Raw genomic sequence first — 22,309 nt, 5'->3', positions numbered from 1 at the left:
AGCCTACAGCGATGTTGATTTAAAGAAAGAAATATGCCTTGCATTGTAAATAAGCTTCTTGGATGGTGTATGTACTCTCATTTCTGAGAACCTTGAGGTATAGAAGGTGTCTAGTTTCTTCAAAGGATAAATTCCATATTAATTTCAAGCTTTTATTATATCTTTGACCCTATAGAGAAATGCACCATGATGTCCAACTGTGGATTACGCTTTATGACAGTGGTTACCCCTAATAAGATCAGAGTGTCACTTCTTGCTAAAAAAAAAAATAAGTACTTTTCCTTCTAAATTAGCCTCACAATTTAAAAGGAGTAAAAAAGACTATTTAAATGAGTTTCTGCTTTAAAATATAGTAAGTTACTCAAATTTTACAGTGATGCCTTAATTACTTTCTCTTAGTTCTTACAGGCATCTGTGAGGATGGGATTCAATCTCACTTCATCCCAACTCAACTGCTTCTTAACTCAGACGCTGAAGACGCCACAGCTAAGGAGAATGTAGCCTCAACATGTTCGTGGTCTCCCTAGCTGAAGAGTTCTCGCAAGATTTACGAATTTGTTTGATAATCTATATTTAGAAGGGGGCAATAAAGAAAATAGAGCTGAATGACACATGAACTTCTTAGATCTCCTGCAGCCTGACCCATTCCTAGTAAAACTACTAAGCCATGACACATCATTTCTGATACATGCCAGAAATCAAATCTGGTGATACAGCTTCATGTAACTTTGCCCAGGCCTCCCAGTAAAGGGAGTCCAACCCAACAGTACCAAATGACAGTTCTTGCAGAGTCCCTAAGTATACTACATCCGTGCTTCACACACTTTAATGTGAATTCAAAGCACCTGGGGATCTTGATAAAAATGCAAATTCTGATTTAATAGGCCTGGATTGAGACCTAGGATTCTCCATTTCTTTCTTTCTTTTTTTCCCAAGGTCTCACTACATTCTGTCACCCAGGCTAGAGTACAGTGGCATCATCATAGTTCACTGCAACCTCAAACTCCTGGGCTCAAATGATCCTTGTGCCTCAGCCTCTTGAGTAGCTGGGACTACAGGTGCGGGCCACCATGCCCCACTAATTTTTCTATTTTTAGTAGAGATGGGGGTTTCCCTCTTACTCAGGCTGGTCTCAAACTCCTGGCCTCAAGCAATCCTCCCGCCTTCACCTTCCAGAGTGCTAGGATTACAGGTATGAGCCATCACATCTTTCCAAGATTTTCCATTTCCAAGAAGCTCTCATTTAATACTTGTGCTTATAGTCCATGGACCATACTTGGCAGAACAAAACTCTAGAATAATTCATTTCTTCTCCCAGATACCTGCATGGCTTACCCACTCATTTCTTTTAGATGTTTGTTCAAGTATCACCTTATTAGCCTGGCTTTCCCTGTCCATCATATATTTCTCCATCAGTATCTTCTTTACCCTGCTTCATATTTCTTTATACTACTTATCACTATCTGACACATTTTATGTTTATCTGAAAGGGCATTTTTTTATTTACTGCTTTGTTATTTGCCTAGAACATTGACTGAGGGACAGTAAGGGTTCAGAAAAAAATATCTATTGATTGAATGAATGTATAAACGAATAAATGAACCACATTGACCTTCTGCCACAATTCTATACATAAGACCATATTTATGACTCTCCAGGCAATAATCAACTCTGTTCTTTGGTGATTTTCTTTTAAGAACTTAAAGACTCTATTAAAGAATAAAAGGTGGAGGAAATCAGGTGCCTTCACTTTTTATTCAAGTCCCTGTCTCTGATGGGGACTGCACTATTGACTCCCTCTTTTCTACTGGAAGACCATTCTGAAAGCAATATCCCCAATAATGCCCTGAGTAGTCAGATAAAGCAAAAAGGATATTGGCGGTTTTTACAAGGACAGCTTGGTAATTAATCATCTCCATTTTGTGCTTTATCCAACAATTTCTGTTGTCCACCTAGTTCTGTATGTGAATGTCCTGTGGTTTATTATTTCAACCCTAGTCAGGTATCTCACACCAGATATAGGTGTTATTAGTGAGAAGACAACAAATACTGTAAAGATTTGCCCTGATCTGACCCAAGAATGCTGTGTTAGATCCTTTTTGGATAAATGTATAATTAGGTTGTAATTGATGGCTTTCTTATGGTGTTAATGTTGAGTTTCAGAAATTTTAAAAAGTGGTTTAATCATTTTTTGTTTGTGCTATATTACAAAACATCTGTAGATTTTCTGCAATGCAGGAGAAAAGGAGTTTATCTACTAGTGCTGCTAAAGGTTTTTTTTTTTTAAAAAATAAAAAGGTACCATCTAAAAATCATCAATAACAAATGTCTGATCCAGGGATTCATTTACCATTTCGCCTTCTAATATCAAAACCACATGCCATTCATTCAATACTCATTCAGCAAACGTTTCTTAAGTACCTACTTTAATATTTGTCAACATGGTGAAAATATTATATTGTATTTCTAAAGCAAGGGGACACCCATTCAATAACTCATTAATAAAGTGTAGTCAAATTCATATTAAGTGAATTAACACTGGAGATAAAATTAGTGACAGAAGGTTCCCTGCTCTCTAGAAGCTTATCTGAGTGCAAAAATGTGCAAACTGTGATAAGGGACACAACAGATGTCTGAGTATAGGTCTGAGGAGCTCAGAGAAAGAATCAATCAATGTTGACTGGGCAAATTAAAGATGGCTTCATAGTGGAATTGACATTTGAGAGCCCCCAAGATGAGTAGGAATTCTGCAGGTGGAAAGGGAGAAAAGAGAATTCCAGATAGAGGAACTCACAGAGTGAAGGCACAGAAGCATGACTGTTCAGGATGAAGTATAGGAGCAGGGAGCCATCCTGCGCAGCAGTGGGAGAGTGAAAAAAGATGATGGTGTGTCTGGTGATGGGGTGAGTGGCATGGGAGTTGGCTTGAGATACATGGTGAAGGGCCAGGAATTTCTGCACAGCCACCTTGGGATCATATCTTTTAGAAAGATAATTCTGAAAGCAATGGGGAAGATGGCTGGGAAGGGTAAGGAAAGGGAGGTGTGTGTGTGTGTGTGTGTGTGTGTGTGTGTGTGTGTGTAGAAATTATGTTTTCTTGTGTGGTGTTAGAGTACTTCACTAACTAAATATAGGTAATTAAAGGTTTTACAAGAATTAACTTCCCATAGTGCTTAAATAGAATTATTTCTGAAGTATAAGACATGTAATCCTCTTGAAAGAAAGAAGAAAAAGAAGGAAGGAGAAAAGAACTTCAATATTTTCTTCTTATTATGAATATATGTTAATTTAAAAATAGATACATGTTACAAATTAGATTTAAAAAGATAGTAAAAATGAATGACAGTCACACCACAGGAGGCAAACATTATATATAACTCTTCAAATTGACTTCAATTCCACTACTTTGAATTAAACATTGGATAAGATTGATGATAGATAGAATAATTTGGACAACTGGAGCCAAGCTCATTTTAAGAAGAAATGAGTCTGATAACTTTGGCCTCACTTTGTGGAGTGAAACTTGCAAAAGAAGACATTTATTGCTACACTATGATAATTATAAATTATTAATTATATAATTGTAAATTATAATTATTTCAAAAAATGTGCTAAATGCTAAGCACTATGATAAGCACAGTTGGAAATGGTTTTATATATTGCAACAGATCTTTAGCAATTTTTTTCTGTCTTTAAAGCAAAAATGAACAGTGCAAGTAGTAAAAATGAAGAATCCCTTCAATATTCAATTACCTTCAAGTGGAAACTCAAGTACTGAGGAATGATAAATTTTTATTCATGAGTTCAGCAACTCTTTAAGAAATACCAATTATAACACCAGGGATAGATCTATCAGGGAACAAAATATAGGTATAGTATCTGCATGCATGGGGCTCATGATTTTGTAGTTTAGAAAGACATTATTCCTCCCTCCATTCCAGAATAGAAATTCCACCCATTTTCAAGGCCTGGCTCCATTTCTGCATTTCCATGATGTTCTCTTAACTGCTCTGGCCTCTGCAGATTTGTCCTTTCTCTGACATTCCATAATGCTTAGAGATGGTGCCATTATCATACAATTTGGTCATATATCATCCATAACTGGATTCTATTAATAATGTGTAAAGTCCTTTCTCCTCAATAAGATAAAAAAAATTCCTTAAAGACAAAGACTATGCTATATTACCTGGGGTGGGAGACAGAATTTTCTGAATATCTGGTAATACTGAGCAAGGCATTTTAGAAAATTCCTGATGAAGTATTTGAAAGTGACTGAAAAATGCATTTACCAAGAGCCTGGTTCTTGACTATAGTGAAAGAGATGTCAATAAAATCTTCTCTTAGCACTGTCTTAAGAGTTGGATAGCTCATAATACTGGTGCAAATGAAGGGAACCTGGTGAAAATTTCCTAATGGAATCTCTTGACACATTCTTCATTTCACTTGTTATTTTAAAGGTAAATTGTTCGTTATTTCCTGAAAATGTTCTATAATTTAAACGTCCCTAAATGACCAAAACAATAGTCCAATAGGTTTTGCATTCAAAGCCATAGATAAATTTAAGTTCAGTTACACATCAAGTTTGCAAAGAGGGGAGAAAACCTGATTGCTGATATTGTCATTATCACATTTCCGACTAATTTAAAGCCATGAAAAATTAGAATATAGTTAGACTATCAAAATAAGGAAGTCATTCTGTGAATTCAATCTGTGCTCTGGCCTTTTAAAAAAAGGTTGTTGTTATTTGCAGATTTCTTTAGAAGCACTTTAAAAACTGATATATATATAATTTATAAGGCATGCTTTGAACAGGCATCTTGATAAAGTACAGCACAGTATCCCAATTAAATAGATTGCTTAAAGGAAATCAAGCTGTAAGGAAACACTAGTAGAAAGATGAAGATTTATACTGATAGAACTGATAGAACTAGGACATGTTTGTCCTTTATTGTAACTTCTAAAACTTGAAATCATTCTGTCCAAGGTTATTAAGTGAACACTTGATCACTATCAAGAGCTTCTAATTGGCATATGGATAGTTCTAACCATCTTATCAGTCTGCAGAATTGTTTGAGATGAAATTTTCAGAAACAAGAAAACAGCCAGGGACATTTATGCCATGTGTCAGGTGATGGTAAAGGGCATAGAATTTGAGATTGAAAAAAAACCCAGCTATCCAGAAAATAGAAAATTCCCATGAAAAAATTCTTATTCTACATGAAATAGAATTTATTAACCAAATTATGCTAACCCAGATCCTTTCATTTTCTGTTTTACAATGGATACTTTTGCAGCCATTTATTCCTGTTGGAAGACAAGTGTACTAATATTTAAGAAGTGGAAAGACTTCAAAAACTATCCGGGAAGGGCATGTTCTCTTGGTGTTGCCATCATCTACCTTTAAAAACCCCCTTTTCTCCACTCTCTGGTCAGATCTGGCCTAGGCCAATTGGAGAAAACATTTATAAAAATTTTTGTATAAATGCAAATTATAATTCTAAAGCCAACCACATGTGAAGGTAATATATTAAAACATGCATAGGTGAAAGTGTTTTCTTTATTTTTGTGCAGAGCATGTGATTAGCCATCAGTAACGGTAAAATCTAAGCTGTCACAGGCAAGACACAAACTTCAGTCTTCCAAACAACAATGGACCAATTGATGTTAACAAAGAATCATTTGAAAAGGACCTTTTTACAACCCCATGCACAGAAGTTCTTCCTTGATGGAATCTTATACCCTCAGGTTAGCTGTTTAATGTTCCTTTCTGTCAGCCATGTGGATGAAAAGCAATTAACTACATTTCTTGAAGGCAGAAGTCATATTCCTCTTTTTTTTTTGTACAAGGTCTAGCCCACAATTGGTGTGCTTAAGTACATTTCACTAGCAAAGAAGGAATCTATATATGAATTTGCTAAGAAATCAACCATACAATAGGTAACATCCCAGTTGTCTCATTGAGCCTCAGTCTGATCACAGAAACAGATGTTTAAACAAACCAAAGAGCAGGGTATGGCTAATCCAATTTAGGATACCTCATCGAGTTTCAGTTGGCTAATCCAATTTATGACATCTCACCAAGTCTCAGGGTTTACAGTGATTTATTCCAAACAAGAGATAATGTAGCAGAAAAGGCAAAAAAACAAAACAAAACAAAACAAACCCATCAAGGACATTCAAAAGCCAGGTGAGCATTAATGAGAATTAAGTTAATGCCAGAAGGAGAGAATATAGTCTACCCATCATGGTCTATTCCTATAGATGAAATATTTACCCCCTGCTTCTTTTTTCTTTTTTCTTTTTTTTTTAAGACAGAGTCTCACTCTGTTGCCCAAGCTAGAATCCCATGGCATCAGCCTAGCTCACAGCAGCCTCAAACTCCTGGGCTCAAGCAATCCTGCCTCAGCCTCCTGAGTAGCTGGAACTACAGGCATGCGCCACCATGTCCGGCTAATTTTTTCTACATATTTTTAGTTGTCCAGATAATTTCTTTCTACTTTTTTAGTAGAGACAGGGTCTCGCTCTTGCTCAGGCTGGTCTCAAACTCCTGAGCTCAAAGGATCCTCCCACCTTGGCCTCCCAAAGCGCTAGGATTACAGGCATGAGCCACTGTGCCCGGCCTTACCCCTTGCTTCTTAAGTCTTAATTGTTTTTATAGTATCCACTGATGACCAAAAATGTATACCAGATAAGAATATAAATGAAATAAAGCTGATTGCTGGTTGCTATTTATTTGAATTCATATTCTCATACAGCCCTTTCTAAATGCCTGATGATTTCATGAAAGATTATGGGTAACAAAGTCTCATGTTCTTTGGACATGAACCATCAATTTTTCACTGTAGGTGTTTTTACAAAACATTATTGGTGGTGACTCTGATTAATACAGGTAATCAGCAATGCGGGTACACATTCACACAGAGACATAAGAACATTATAAGTTTGGGTTCTGACTGACCTTCAGGTTGATATTGTGCTATAATTGTCACCGTCTGTCCAGCTCCCTTTAGTGCAGCAGCTGCCTGTTCATGGGATGCACCACGGAGGTCAATGCCATTCACCTGAAAGAGAGGAAGTCAGAGATTTTTGGCATATCATAAGGCATATTATTCTGATAGAAGAAAAAAGTTTTCTAAAACTGAGACGCTATATAAGATTATGTCACATGCCTCAAAACCCTTCATAGCCTACTCAGGTGTTTGTGACCTTAGCCAGTGTCATGGCCTTGATAACTTTTAGTTAGAAATATGAAATTGCATCTTGTAGTGTTTGTGCCATGGTCTGATCGAGTGGAAAACATTTTTGTCTATTCTAGTGAATGCATTTAATATACCCCTGTGAGTTTCCTAGATTTCTGGGATAAATAAAAGCCTTCAAAATTAGAGTGGAAAAACAGGATGATAAAGAGAGACACGTGTAATATACATAGACAAGTATACGCTGACAGATTAAAATATTCAGATGAGGTCTTGGGGAGACGGTATAAAAAGGGCCTGGCTGGCTGCCAAAGCCCCCTCTTTGGTCAGGTGCCTAGTCCTGTCATCCTGAGCCTGGGTAGACAGCCCCGAGCTTTGTTCTAAAATAAACTTGACTGACCCATTTCTCATGCACAATTCCAGAATGAATTCTGACAAAATGAAATAAAGAATGCCTGGAGTTTATTTTGCTATTGCTAACTCCCATTTTGGGTCCCCTACTGAAAGAGAAACAAAACATCAAAAAACAAGCCCCAAACTCTACCAGGATGAAAATCATTCTTAAGTCAGATTTAATGAGAAGCAAACACTAAAATCTTTCTCGGATTATTTCAGTCTAAGTCAACACGATGTAATTACTAAGTGCTCTCCAATGATAGGGCTCGGTATATGACCCAGATACCGAAAAACCCAGAAGAGAAACAGTAGGTGGGGAGCAAGGGTGAACAAGACAAGCCCCTCAGCTTTTCTGCTTGAATTGAATGCACAGTAAGTCTGGTCTTCTAACCTACATAGAACTAGAGTTTGGCAGATGATATCAGAATTCCGGCCCGTCCAATATGAGGGGTTTTGAGGCATGTGACGTAATCTTATATAGCTTCTCAGTTTTGGAAAACTTTTTTCTTCCTTTTATTACAGTGCAGGTTACTATAGCCTATGAAAGAATAAAAGAACTGATCAGTTTATCTACATGTGAAATATATAATTTTATTTTGCCTGTAATCAATCCTCTTTGAAAATGATATTGAGTGGTAGATGGGGGGTTACCACTTTAATTGCTCCCCCATTAGGCCTGGGACATCTGTAATCTTCAATCCCACATCCTGGTCCTCTAATAATAACTTTGTTAAAGTTTCCTTATTTGCTTTTATAATTTTCTTTGCCTTCTACCGGGGCTTTTTATTCTGGTGAACTCTTTACTGCAAGCATCGATTCCATGGTAACCTTGGGATGTCCACTGCATCAGGCCTGGCCTGGCTGTGCCACTCAGTAGCTGACTGACTATTGTATCAGCTCTCTGAGCCTCAGTTTTCTACCACCTCAGAGGGAAGGAACCGTTAGGCTGCTTGAGTCTAAAGCCCCCTTAAGCTATAAAACTCCATATTTTTTCCTCGGTAGATGACAATCATTTTCAGAGACTCCAGGCTATTGCTGAGTCAGAAATATGACTGCCAGCTGGAAGAGACTGAGAAGGTAGTTTGATCCAGGCCCCTGCCTACAGGAAGCTGAATTGCACAACTTTCATATGCCAAATAATTTCTCTTGTCAAACAATTAAACTTTTTATTAAAAAATAATATATAATGGTAAATAAATTCTGTTTCAGAAAGGCATAAAAGGGAAAGATCAAAGTCCCATCACCAATTCTGCTTCGAGGTAACCATTTGTATGTATAGTTTTAAAAAATTCACTGTGTGCATGAGTTTCTATTTCTCTTGCTCTCTCTACATATATATTTTAATATTATTGTCTTTTTATTTACCTGAACAGATCATATCATATATACAAGCCTACAGCTTGTTTTCTTTTCATTTGACAACATATCTTGGACATTCTTCACATCAGCTCATATCATTCTACCTTTTTAATGGAAGCTTATTTTTCCACGGTGTGGATTAGCCAGCACTTTTCAGTGAGATCCTTATTGATCTGGTTAAAGTTGTTTCTAGTGTTTTGCTACTATAAACACTTGAAAATATGTTTCTGAAGGATAAATTCCCTGGAAATGGTATTCCTAAGTCAAGGGATATATGCATTGTTTCTTTTAATTTGCTACTGCACATTTTAAAAATGATTATTTATTCACCAAATCTATAGAAACTACTAAAGAAAAAACAAAATAGGCCATAATCTCATTGCCCAGATAATATATTGCTATAAAAAATAAAATTAATATATACACATCATGTACAAAACATGAAAATTAAAGCCATAGAAAAAGGCATAAAAATGAAAGGCACATCTACATCCTATTATTCTCTCTAAAGGTAACCATGCTGATGGCTCCTTATATATACTACTCATTATTTCTGTTATGAATATAAGCTGGTTTGTAAAATACATAATTTTAAAATTTTATAAAAATATCATATTCTACATGTTTTATACGTTGATTTTTCTACTTAGTAATATGTCTTAAAGAGCTTTCTTAATTTACAAATTCCTACATATTAATCTCATTCTTTTTAATAGCAATAAGTGTTCTACTGTGCAGTGTAAGAATTTATTTTACCAGTGCATGGTTGATGGACATTTGGGTTGCTTCAGTATTTTACTATTGTAAACAATGCTGTGATAAATATCATCTAACAGTAAATTGTTGAGTAAAGAATATGAGTATGAAATTGTGATAGCCATCACCAAATTGCCTCCAAAATTGTTGCATTAAATTATATTCCCACAAATAATATATGATTTTCAACTTCCTCACATTCTTGTAATAATTGTACACACCTCAACATTTGACTCTTTCAATTCTGACAGGTAAACAATTTTATCTTTAAATTTTGCATTTCTTCAATAATAAGGTTGTTGAATTTATTTTTAATAACCTTGCTTATTTGAATTTATTTTTACATAAAATTCCTCTTCATTTATTTTGTCCATTTTTTGTTTAGACAGTTTCCTCTTTAAAAAATTTATCTGCATATTACGAATATTAGTCATCCCTCTTAGATTACTATTGTAAATATTCTTGGTTTGTTATTTGTATTTTGTATTATTGTATTTTAACTTTTCCCTTGTATGTTATTTAATGCCATAGAGAATTTTTAAATGTTTTTTATAGTCATATTTATCAGTTTTTTTCCTTTCTGGCTTTTGAGTTTTGTATTATATTATCCCCTCTCCAATATATTTAACAAATTACCCATGTTTTCCTATAGTACAACCATAGTTTAATTTTTAGTCATTTAATATTTAATCTACTGGAATATATTTTGATGTTTAATGTGAAAACAAAGTAAACAGCCACCATTTCTTGGACTGCTTTCTTATAGCATAAGATTTTTACATCTTTCATCATCCTAATCATACTCTGAATTTTTTTCAGGGCACTAAGAAAAGTACATGGAAAAGTGGGAAGAAACAAGTAATTTGGAATTAGACAAATCTGAGACTTCTTTGAACCTTAGCTTCCTTACCTATAAAAGGAGTATAATACCTACCTACCTATCAGGGCTGTTGCAGATGCAAACAGGCATTCAGCAAACAGTATCTATTATTATCATATAGTATCAAAGAGCTATGATTATAAATGATGAAATAAAACCTAATAAAAATTAACCAATATAGAATGTACTATATGGGCTACTTCATGCTTTTTTAAATTTTTTTTTTATTTAAAGGAACCCAACATTTCAGCATTAGAAAAGCCTTAGAAACTTGTTTGTCCAGCACTTACTCATTATAGATGATCCCCATATGGGAAGGGACTGGCCCAAAGTCATATGAGAGTCAGCACAGGGTTAGGTGCAGTCTGGGGCTCCTCTTGCCCAGCCCAGTGCTCTTTCCACTGCAGCGAATGTGTCCTAATAAGTGTGTTTGTTTCTTTTTCACTAGACCAGTGATAACCCTGTCTTGTTCATTTTAGGCCCAATTCTACAAAGGTCTCTGCATTTGTGAAGAGTTTTGTAGCTGTTATCCTGCCTGAACAATATCCACATTGTCCTTGTCCCTGCTGATTTCCCTCTTGGTTTTAGCAAACATGTTCTCCTCCAGTCTTTCAAACTTTTCAAGGTCATTTTGATTCTTATTTCTATCCCTGAGGTTTGAGTTTTATCAGTAAACTTTGCTCAAATAACATTTTCAAAGGTATAGACAGTTGATATGACATTTTAAAATACCAAATGTGACATAGCCTCATATATTTATTATTTGTAATTTTTTGCTTCAGTTTGAATTTTCTCTTCTAGATGTGTGAATTCTCACAGTTCTCTTCAGAATATCTTCTCTTTGAAAAGAATTTTCTTCTCAAAGCATGGATTCTCAAAAATTGGATGTTATTAGTTATTGTCAAGATTAATAATCATCATTGCTAACATTTATTAAGCATCAAGCATGTATATAGGAGATATTTATGTATTATCTCTTTTAATCTTCAGGAGGCTGGGATTATTTTTCCAATTTTACAGATAAGGAAAATGAGCTCAGAGAGAATTACAAACTTACTCAAGTTTATACAGTGGGAAGAGGCTAAGGATTTAAAACTGTCTAACTAAAATTCCTGAACTCTTAATTACCAATTCTTACTGTCCTTCCTTTAATATCCTATCCAGTTCTGAGAGGGTCTATTTCTACAAGAGCATCCTGATAGAGACATTATGACCCCACTTACGATGATTAGATCATGTAGGGCTGAAGCAAAGGCTTTGGGCAGGCTAGAAAATTCCACCTATTGCTACCTTTTTATGTATATGACTGTAATTGGATAATAGAAATATTTACATTCTATATATTATGACATCCTTTTCACAATCATGTTGGAAAATGGATAGAAATTTAACACTTTTAGTTGTCTTCCTGTTTTTTTTTTTTTTAGATGCTAATGTGAAGATGAATGGTGTACCATGTCCAAGGTCAACTTTGTTCGTTTGTTTTATTTTTTAAAGATGAGCATTATGTTTGCTACTTTAGCCACTAGAGGCCCTGGCCTGGGGCTCCTGGAGTTCCCTGAATAAATGACTGTTTCTGGAAATATCTATCTGTTTCTTAGTACTGTGGAATGGATGGTATCAGAATCAGAGAACTTGAGAAATGGGGAAAGCTGTTGTGATCCTCTCCAACCCTAATGTATACTTTTAGGCTGATTCAACCACACAATTCTTATACCCTTGTTCCTACCATATTGACCTTTTTTCATTTCTCTAATTCAGCCATTTTTACATCTTGTCACGATATCTTCCTTATATAATACATAATTTTTCACTCCTTCATCATCTGTAAAACTTCTCCTAGTCCTTAAAGACTCAGTTTGAATTGACTTGTGGAATATGTTTATTTGTGAGCTCCTTAAAGGTAGGATCTTGTCTTATTGGAACTTGTGTCCCTGGCACAATATCTGGCAAACAGTAGGTGCATAATAATGAAAGAGGCGAGAAAGTCAATAAGCAAGTGAATAAATAAATAATATATTCTCACTATATTATCCCAGACAAACGATCATCTAACCTCTACGTGACACTGGCTTAAAACCAATGAAGAACTCACTACCTTTCAGGGAAATCCATTCCATTTGGCATCAGCTCCAAAAACAGTTCTTTGTGTTCAATTTTCCTTCCCCCCCTTGGTTTCAGTTCTCTTCCAGTGCCTCACAGAACAATATTATTTCTTCTTCTTTATGATCCTCTTTCTAATATTTGAACACAATTTTCTCTTTTTCAGGTTAAATGATCTCATTCCCATCCCCACCTTTTCATATCATTCCCATCAAGTCACCATTTACTTCTGCTTGCATACTTGCAGTGTTAGGGAACTTTCTAGCTGTCAATTCCATTTTTGGATATCTCTTATGGGTGTTATTTCTATCAGCTTAATATCATTTAATATGTCATCAGAGACTCAGCTCAGTGCATGTGGGGTCAGATATGACAACATGGTTGCTCGCTGTATGGCTGTTAGCCTTTAATGTACACCTACTATAGTATCTAGAGCTAAACACTGCTGATATGTTTGGTTTCTTTAAAATATCCATTTTAGTTATTTCCCTTTCCAATTTAAGGGAAGGAATGAACTAGAGTGACACAAGCAATTTGTTGTTCAGTGGAGAAGGGTGACAGGTAAACATAAAATTAAACACTGGTGGTAAGTGCTATGACAAGGAAAGGTCAGAAAGCTCTGGAACAGAGGAGGGGCCCCTACCAAGGTATGAGGAGGCATGAGAAGTTTTTCTGAAGGAAGCGATGTTGAGACAAGATCTGAATGAGTTAGCTCGATGAGGATGGGTGAGGGTTCCCATAGATGATAGGAGAGAGGGGTGAGCAGAGGAGTAGCAAGAGTATTCCAGGTAGAGAGGGAGGCACCTATGAAGGGCTGGAGGTGAGAGAAAGCCTGGTACATCTGAAGAATAGAGAGTAGTTGCTGCTGAAGGGCAGATATGGGAGGAACAGATGTGGGAACAAGAGGTGATGATGATGACAATGATGATAGCTGACATACATAGAGCACTTAGTATGTGCCAGATACTGCTCTAAGCACTTCATATACATAAATTCCCTTCATCCCCATAACAGCTCTGTGAAGTAAGAACACACAGCAATCCCCATTTTACAGAGGTAGAAACTGGGCACAGATTAGGTAACTTGTCCAAGGTTACATTGCTAATAAATGGCAAAGCCAGGAATTAAACCCAGGCACTCTGGATTCTTAACCATGACATAGTACTGCCTCTCAAGGATCTGGTGGTATAGGGTATGATTAGCCATGTTAGTGAACTTGGACTTTATCTTGAATGCAGTGGGGAGTTATTCTTTAGCTCAAAATCGATAAATATTATCTTACCATCACTCTTATGTCCCAGGAGTGCTTAAAGCTACAGAGAATGCAGGGAATGTGCAGAAGAATGTGCTCATTACCAGCCCTCAGCCCTGCTATGAGACTCTGTGGTTGGATTGATCCTTTTGGAGGTCAGTCCAAAATCTTGGTCACTTCACTTACCAGCTCTATGGCCTTGGGTAAATTACTTAACCTCTTTAAGCTTCAGTTTCCTTATATGAACCAGAAGATCTTAACCCTTGTTTTGCTAGGTTGTTGTTGGGATGATTAAAGATAAAGAAAATAAACTGCTTAAAATAATACTTGCCACATGGCAGTTACTCAGTAGATGGTTGCTATTTGTGTTATAGCATATACATTATCTATGAAACCAGGACTTTAATATGCCTTTTATGAGTAATAATAAAGCAAAGAATAGATTTGATAGAAGACCTTCTTGGAATAAGAGTAGCTAAGAATGACAAATTTAACTGAATTATTAACTGTGAAAAAAATACAAAGGGATGACCCAGTGGGAAAAGGGTAGATAATTGGCACCAGAATTCAATTAAAATTAGTCAGGTACAGAACACAGAGGACAGTTTCAAGCAAATTATTTCACAGTTGGGGGTCTGGGTGCAATGTAGCAAGGGGCAGCAGGGAAGAAACTGGGGCAGAATCCAAACTATTTCTACTTTATTCAGAGAGACTATGGGTAGTAAGAGAAACAGATGTATTAAATAAATGTAGAAGGCTTCCATTCTTTCTTAAGAGAGAAAAAAAATCTATTTTCATTTTCCTGAAGTGACGCTATGCAGTGAAGCGGATATTTAGGTTCTTTTGCTAACTCTGCCACTAACTTACTCAAGCCACGAGGGGTTCTGGAAAATGAAGGTGCTGAGCCACACCATCTCTAATGTCCCCTGTGTGGTTGTAAACTCAATTATTTCCATGGCTAAAAAATAACATCTCAGAAGTGTTTTATGGTTAGTAAACTATTTTCCCACCTCACATTTCTTACTGAACAAGGTGAAACATACACAAACAAATACAATAAAAACATTCACAGGTATTATGTGATCTTATCACATAATTATGAAAATAGAAGGGAAACTATTAATATAAATATCCCATCGGATTTTGAATTGTGAGCAGTTTGGGGTGGCTAGTATAAAGCATTGAGAAAGAAAAAGGAAACCTGGTGCCAGCAGAAGTGGATCCTGAATGCCAAGGTAAGGCATTTTGTCAGTAAGTGGCCATGGAAGACCTTCACAGAGGCATTTAACACAACTTGACCTGTGTTGCTAACCCTAGCAATAGTGAAAAGTTGGAGTTGAAGAACTAAGCAGTCAAAAATAGGATAAGCAGATGGAAGCCTATTGCAATATTATAAATGATAGATGATGAAGGCCCAGATTAGAAAAATGGAAATGGAATTGAGGGTGGGAGATGGGGCATAGACTTGAGAGAGGATCCAGAGGGAGGTTCAACATAGCTATTCTCCTCAAATACTTCTGGGAACCAAAATAGAATTCAAACAATATCTACAGTTTTGAACAGATTGGAAATGGGAGATGAGAAAGGTCTCAAAAATTTTAAGATGATTGGAAGTGTGATGATAACATTAATCAAGATGGGAACATAGATGGAAAGTGGGTTTGGATGAGAAGATAATATATTTTGTTTTAGACATGTTGAGCTTGCTATATTTATTGGACGTCTACAGTTTTGCAAGCAGTGGGAAAGCATCTATCTGGAGCTTAGAAATGTGGTCAATGTTCGAAATCATTTCAGATTTTATATTCCTAAGGTCAGTACCCTGATCAGACTACCAGATATAGAAGGGGCTTGCTGTAAAAATGGGGATAATAAGAGTACCCACTTCACAGAGTTGCTATAAGTTTTGTTAATACATGTAACACACTTAGAACAATGCCCGGCATATAGTAAGGGCATATAATTATTAGCTATGATTAGCTAATAATCATATTAGCCCTCTCCTGACATACACAAAGTAAGAGGATGACCCGGGCTAGTATGAAATTATCTCAGTAAAGGCTCAGGTGACCAAGGACAAGTGCTAGGGTTACAGGCACTGAAACAGGAAAGCACCATCCTAGATGTTAGGCGTCCTGAATTCCAGTCCTGCTGTTAGCTCATTTGACTTTGGGAAGTCCCTTCATCTCCCTGGGCCTCTGTTTATCAAGAAAGAGAGCCTCATGCTAAATCTCAGAGGTTCCTTCCAGTGCTTCATAAACAAATATATTCTATGCTCAATATATATTTTGTTGACAATTTGAGACAGACAAAACAGTTCATTCAGTATTAACTTTTTCAAATACCCTCCAGCACGTTTCAGAGTGAATGAACTATAAATTGTATTTGAAGTGGAAATTTCTAATTAAGTTCCCTTCTCCTCCTGGAGGCTGCTGCACTTTGTGGAGAGTGATAACATTTCCGACAATAGATGCATGAGAGCTCAAGACTGGAATCCTGCTGGAGCAGAGGCAAAGTGAAAAACTGATATCGGATATTTACATATCTCAGCAGTGAAACATTAACATCACTTTTAAATTGGCTTGCTGATGCAAAATGAGCTTATAGCAAAAAAAAAAAAAAACCCTCAAACTTTTAAAAATGTTTTGGCTTACTAGAGCATTTGATAGAGGGTTGATCATTTTGAAATCTTTAATTAAAAATAATAAAGTACAACTTGGCTAACCAAACCTAGCTTACTATATGCCAGAACATAGTAAATAACTTTTAGGATTCGTACATTTTGAGTAACAAGTTAACTATTTCTATAAGAATATGTAAGCAAAAATAATTGAAACCTTATAAAATATTATAGGAATACATAATGATGTTAGTATCTCCAGCTCTGATTTTCCCTTTCACTCTAGACTTGTAAATCCATCTGCTTACTTGACATCTCCAGATGGATGTGAAAGACTTTTCAAACTCATCATGCTCAAAATCAAACTCTTAATTTTCTATCAAAACTGTTTCGGGGATATTTTCTCACTTTAAGCAAATAATACCACCACCACTCAAACCATTGAACTAAGAACATTAACCCTTCTCTCTCCCTCCCATCTCCCCATGTAATCCATGAGCACATCTGTTTAGTCCAGCCCCAGAGAGATTTCAATCCACCTACTTTTCTCCACCCGACCCCTCCCCCCCAGATAAAGCCATCGTCTTCCCCAGGGACACTGCAGTGGCTTCTTGTGTGGTCTCCCTGCACTCACTCTGGGTCCCCCCACTCTGCCCTATCCATTCCTGACTCAGCAGCCAGAATGATCTTCTCAAAATGTGTATCAAATCATGCCTCTCCTCTGCTCAAATCTTTCCACTGGTTTCTTTTTTTTAAATTTCAGCATTTTATGGGGGTACAAATGTTTAGGGTACATATATTACCTTTGCCACACCCGAGTCAGAGGTTCAAGTGTGTCCATCCATTGACTTCTTGTTATATTTTAAGTAAAATCTGAACTCCTTTCCTTGATCTCTGCCCATCTCTCTTATTCTAGCTCATGCCATTCTCTGCCTTCTTTACTGTTGCCTGGCCTCAAGGCCCTTCATCCTGTCACCTCAGTCCACGTTTCCTCCAGCCATATGGCATTTGTGCCAGTGGTCCCTTTGATGGGAGTGCTCTTCCCTAGCTCGTCTCACATTTGACCCCTTATTTTCACAAGTCTCAGCTTAAACGTCAATTCCTCAGAGAGCTCTTTACTGATTACCCTGTTTACAGTAGCCTCCCAACCTGTCTTTAACACACCCTGTTCTAATTTCTCACAGACTTCAGGCCTACCTGATATATTTCCATGAGTAGGGACCTTGTCTGTCTCTTTTACCTCACTACCTCTAGTGCCTAGAACACTATGCAGGTACTCAATAAGACTCCTCAAACTAATGGATGATTATAACTATTAGATAACATAACTATTTAAATCATTAAAATTTATTTGACAGCTGATTATTACACTCTTATTATGAGCCAGGTACTGATCAAGGTCCTTTTCAGCAGGAATTTTTCATCTAGGGGGAGAATGGTTGATTAAACTGAACTCACTGAATCAGAATCTTTGAGGGTGGGGCCCAAGGATCTTTATTTTCAAGAAGCTCGCTAATGATAGATGATCAGTCAGATGTGGGCACCCCTTGTGGCGATGTAGCTCTTTGTTTTCCTTTACACTCTCACCAGACCTTCGTTTGTGCTATATTTGATTTCAGCCTCAAGTTATACTGTGACTTTGCCAGTTTACAAACTCTCTGACCCTTTGGAATTCTATCACCAATTAGAACTTGGCAGAATGGCTTGGAAACTTCCTTTAAGATATACTTGGAAAGGATTATGTGGACATGAAAACAGTGGTAAGCACAAGGCAGATCTGCTCTCCTGATTCAAGGGCTCTGTCCACCATAGTATGTTTTGTGCAAGGCTCTCTGTCAATACTGGTATCTCTCAGAACTGTGGAAGACCGTAGGTATCACGGTGGAGGTATTCTTGAAGCTCCCAGGCCAATGTCTTAATGTCATTGAAGACATTGTTGCTAAGGAATCACTCAACTCCACATCACCCAAGCCCCCAAACTGCTCAGGCAACGGGTAAAAATCTCAGGTGGGAGGCTAAACTCCTGCTCTCAAAGATCTGCTTTGTGGCTTCTCACCTCACCCTCCAGGTGCTCCATCCTGGGATGAGATGTGTGTATACTCCTATGCTGACAAATCCCTTTGGTTAGGGTTAAACTTAAAGCTGAGACACTTTCCTTGATAGGTGACGATAATAAAAGCAACCTTCTAAATGTGTTCAACATGCTCTCCATTTTGAAATCAGTGGACTAACTGCAGTGCTCTATTTTTTTTTAAACTTAGTGTTTTGTGGTTCTGGGTTTCTGATATTAAGATATCACTAAATTTAATCTACTGTTAAAGCACCATCAATGGGAATTGATGAAATAGATTGTGAAATATTCATATAATGGAATAAATATTCATAGAATACAGCCATAAAAAACAATGGTATATATGTCTAATATTCTGAAACTAAATAACATCCATGATATATTGCTAAGTTAAAGAAAAGCAAGTTGTAGAACTGTATGTATACACACAGTTTTAAGGAAAGAAAAAAGGATCTGTGATCTTATAGAGAATGCCCCAAAGGTTGCACAACCAAATGGTAACCGAGGCTTCAAGGGGTACAGTGTTGTGGTGGGGAGGCGAAAATGCTGAAAAGGAGGGAAGGGATTACATTTCATTTTATAGCCTTTAATAGCATATGAATAATTTTTATGCGACCATGTATTACCATAACAACTTTAAAAGTTATACCAAAATAAAAAACTTTTAACTACTGAATTTGAGGTTTGTGTTACTTTGACAATAAAAAACAGTTATGTAGGCAAATTAAAGATACCGTAATGTTTATAGGAAATCTGAGTTCTAGAGTAACCAAATTTTCAAACAGTACATTAATCCATTCAATAGATTTTTACCAAACGCCTTCTTTGTGCCCATCATTGTGCTAATTTTTGAGGATTCAGTAGTGAAGAAAGCAACTGCTTGGCCCTCAGTAACTTAGAATCCAACAGTAGTTCTCAACTGGTTATGCAAATGTGTGTGTTTGTGGGGGGGGGGGGAGCAGGTATTTTTTGTTGTTAAATTGTCAAGAGTTGGGAGTCAGCCTTGGTATTAGTTGTACAAGGCAGAGGCATGTTAAATGTTCTGCAAACTGTGGCTCAGTCATGTACAGTGAAAAACTGTCCTTCCAAAAATGCAATAGCACTTACAAAAAGAAACACTGAATCAATACCATTTTTCACATAAATATCCTAAATCCAAATGGACTTTACTCTTTGTTAAACAAATCCAGTTAGCTAACTTCTGGACAAAATTTTATTAGCTAGGAATTGGTCCAAATATAATAGTATTCAGATTTGAAAGCAATAAAGCTAATTCTTTCTATGTATCCTATAATATTCACTAATTTGGTTTGGTTTTTATAATCTAATCTTTGTAAGTGAGACTGTCATGTAGATGAAAAGGTTCTTTTTTCCTTTTTTTCCTACACAGTTGACCTTGTTTATAAACTTTAAATCAATTTTAAAGAAAAGAATAAAACTGTCTCTAGAGACATACCTGTCAAATGGTCCATTCCTAAAGGATCTGAAAGGCTTAAGTAGGAATAATGTACTAATGGAATTATCTTGATCAAGATCCATTAACACAAAACTTAAACTCTGGTTGCTGGGTGCAGGACTCACCTGACGTTTGCTTCATTGTAGATCCTCAGGATAATAATATGCCTTTGTGTTTGGGCTTATGTGTACCTTGAAATCTGACTGTTGCCCATAATTACATCTTAGCATTTCTTTTACTTATTCCTCACCTAAAAATGAGGTCATCATCTCACTGACTAAAAGCGCCCAGGAAACAGGTTTTCTGAGTTCAGGCAAACTGTCAAGAACTCTTAAATCCTCTCTTTCCAAAGCCTCCATCAGTCAAATCAAGAGGAGGAGATCTAAACGGACACAAATGCTGAAAATCAAATTGTATTCCATTTGAGAAATGATTTTTCTTAATCTATTTTCCCTTCAAAATATCTTTTGCTTTTGTTCTTTCCTTTCTAATTTACTATCCTAGCCCTAAGCACTGATCCAGACTATTGCAACAGACCCTCTTTCCTAACTGGTTATTTTGAAAAATTTCAAATTACAGAAAACTTGAAGAACAGTACAATAAAAACTCATAAAATTTGCATCAAAATTCAGTAATTTCTAACATTTTGGCATATTTTTTCTCCTTCCCTCTGTCCTTCTTTCTCTCTCTGCCTACCTACCTATTAGAAGAGAGACACACACACTTTCTGAACTATTTGAAATATGTTACAAATGTCTTGTCACTTTCAATCTAGCATATCAGCAGGGCATCTCCTCAGTATAAAGATATTTCCTATATAACCACAGTGCTATTATTACACCAAAGAAAATCAACAAAACTAGCAATAATTCTATACTATTCAATATACTATATCTATTCAAATTTCCTCAATTACCCTCAAAATGTTTTTCACAGGTTATTTTTTCATAAATCCAGGATTTGATGTTTTATGCATTACATTGGGTTGTTATTATGACTTTAACCATTATTAATCTACAACAGTACCTTCTTTATTCTTTAGTAATATTGACATTTTTTTCTAGGCCAGATGCTTATAGACTATTCCACATTTTGGATTTGTCTGATTATTTCTTCCTGAGCAGAATCAGGTCAAACATTTTTAGCAAAATCTGGTAAGTAATGTGTACGTCTTACTGTACCACAATAAGAGGCCCAAAATGTGAGGTTGCCTCACTATTGGTGATGCTAAACTTGGCCACTTAGTTAAGGGCTAACAGATCTGTCCATTCAAAAGGCACCTTGCCCTTTTGCAAATAAAAATATGTGAGTGATTTTTTGAGACCATGTACATATCCTTTTCTCCAATAAACTCTTGCCCCCAATTTTTTAATATCTATCGATTATGCTTTCCTGATATAGTTATTTTATTGAGGGCTGGAAATTAATGGTTTTTATTTATTTCTTCTAGAACTATTAACTGGTATTCTTGTGGGCAGAAGAGCTTCTTTTTTATTTTCTCTTTCTTTCTGAGTATCATTATGTACTCATCACGCTTCTTGTTTTTTGACTTGTGATATTATAATCCATTACCTTGCAGTGACTTCTAATTGACCTGTTAGTCTTTTCTCTTATCTTTGTCTCTCTCCCTCTCTTTCTCTTCTTCCTACTCCCACTATCTTGACAGTCATCTCATATATCACAACCATTATACTTTTCTCTAAATACTGCTTTTCATATTTGACACATAACATGGATGTTCACATTCTCTATGTTCCTCATTGCTTGCAGGTTATGTGTAAATTTTTTATCCTCAAATTTAAGGACATTCATAATGTGGCTGTTACTACATCCCTCTCTAGTCTTTTTAAGACCATAGACTTCTCTGATGTGAGGGAGCAGCAGATTTGATGTTGTCCAGTCCTCCCATATCATAGGTGTGAGTGTGAGCCCCAGGGAATGACGTTACTTGCCAGGGTCACTCAGTGTATTTGTGCAAAGTTCACATGAGAATGTTAGTGTACAGTGTCCTACATTACACTCCTCTCCTAAGCAAACTGTCTGCTGCGACCAGAAGCTTCATGTACCAATGTTATTCCCTTTGAATTCCTCCCTGTTCTGCTTCCTATTTCCCAGGGTTCCCTGAAGTCTCTACCTTCTCACGTGTCCAGGTCAAGTTCTAGCTTCCAAGACCTCCTGTAACCTCGATGGTCTGTGCCACTCACGGGCCATAGGCCTCTCA

At 36.5% G+C, this 22,309-nt stretch overlaps 1 protein-coding gene across 14 annotated transcripts in view; it reads right to left on the bottom strand.

Moving 5' to 3' along the window:
• DLG2 (discs large MAGUK scaffold protein 2) overlaps positions 1-22,309 on the bottom strand; it is a 1,739,579-nt gene that overhangs the window by 282,157 nt on the left and 1,435,113 nt on the right. For all 14 annotated transcript variants that reach the window (XM_045557224.1, XM_045557232.1, XM_045557228.1 and 11 more), the window contains one exon: positions 6,958-7,060. In XM_045557224.1, the coding sequence (XP_045413180.1) occupies positions 6,958-7,060 (103 nt within the window). The remainder of the gene's footprint in view (positions 1-6,957; positions 7,061-22,309) is intronic.

This window comes from Lemur catta, chromosome 7 (genome assembly GCF_020740605.2).
Source record: "Lemur catta isolate mLemCat1 chromosome 7, mLemCat1.pri, whole genome shotgun sequence".
Lineage (NCBI taxonomy): Eukaryota > Metazoa > Chordata > Mammalia > Primates > Lemuridae > Lemur > Lemur catta.
Note: the sequence above shows the minus strand (reverse complement) of the source record. Positions and strands in the feature narration are given on the sequence as shown.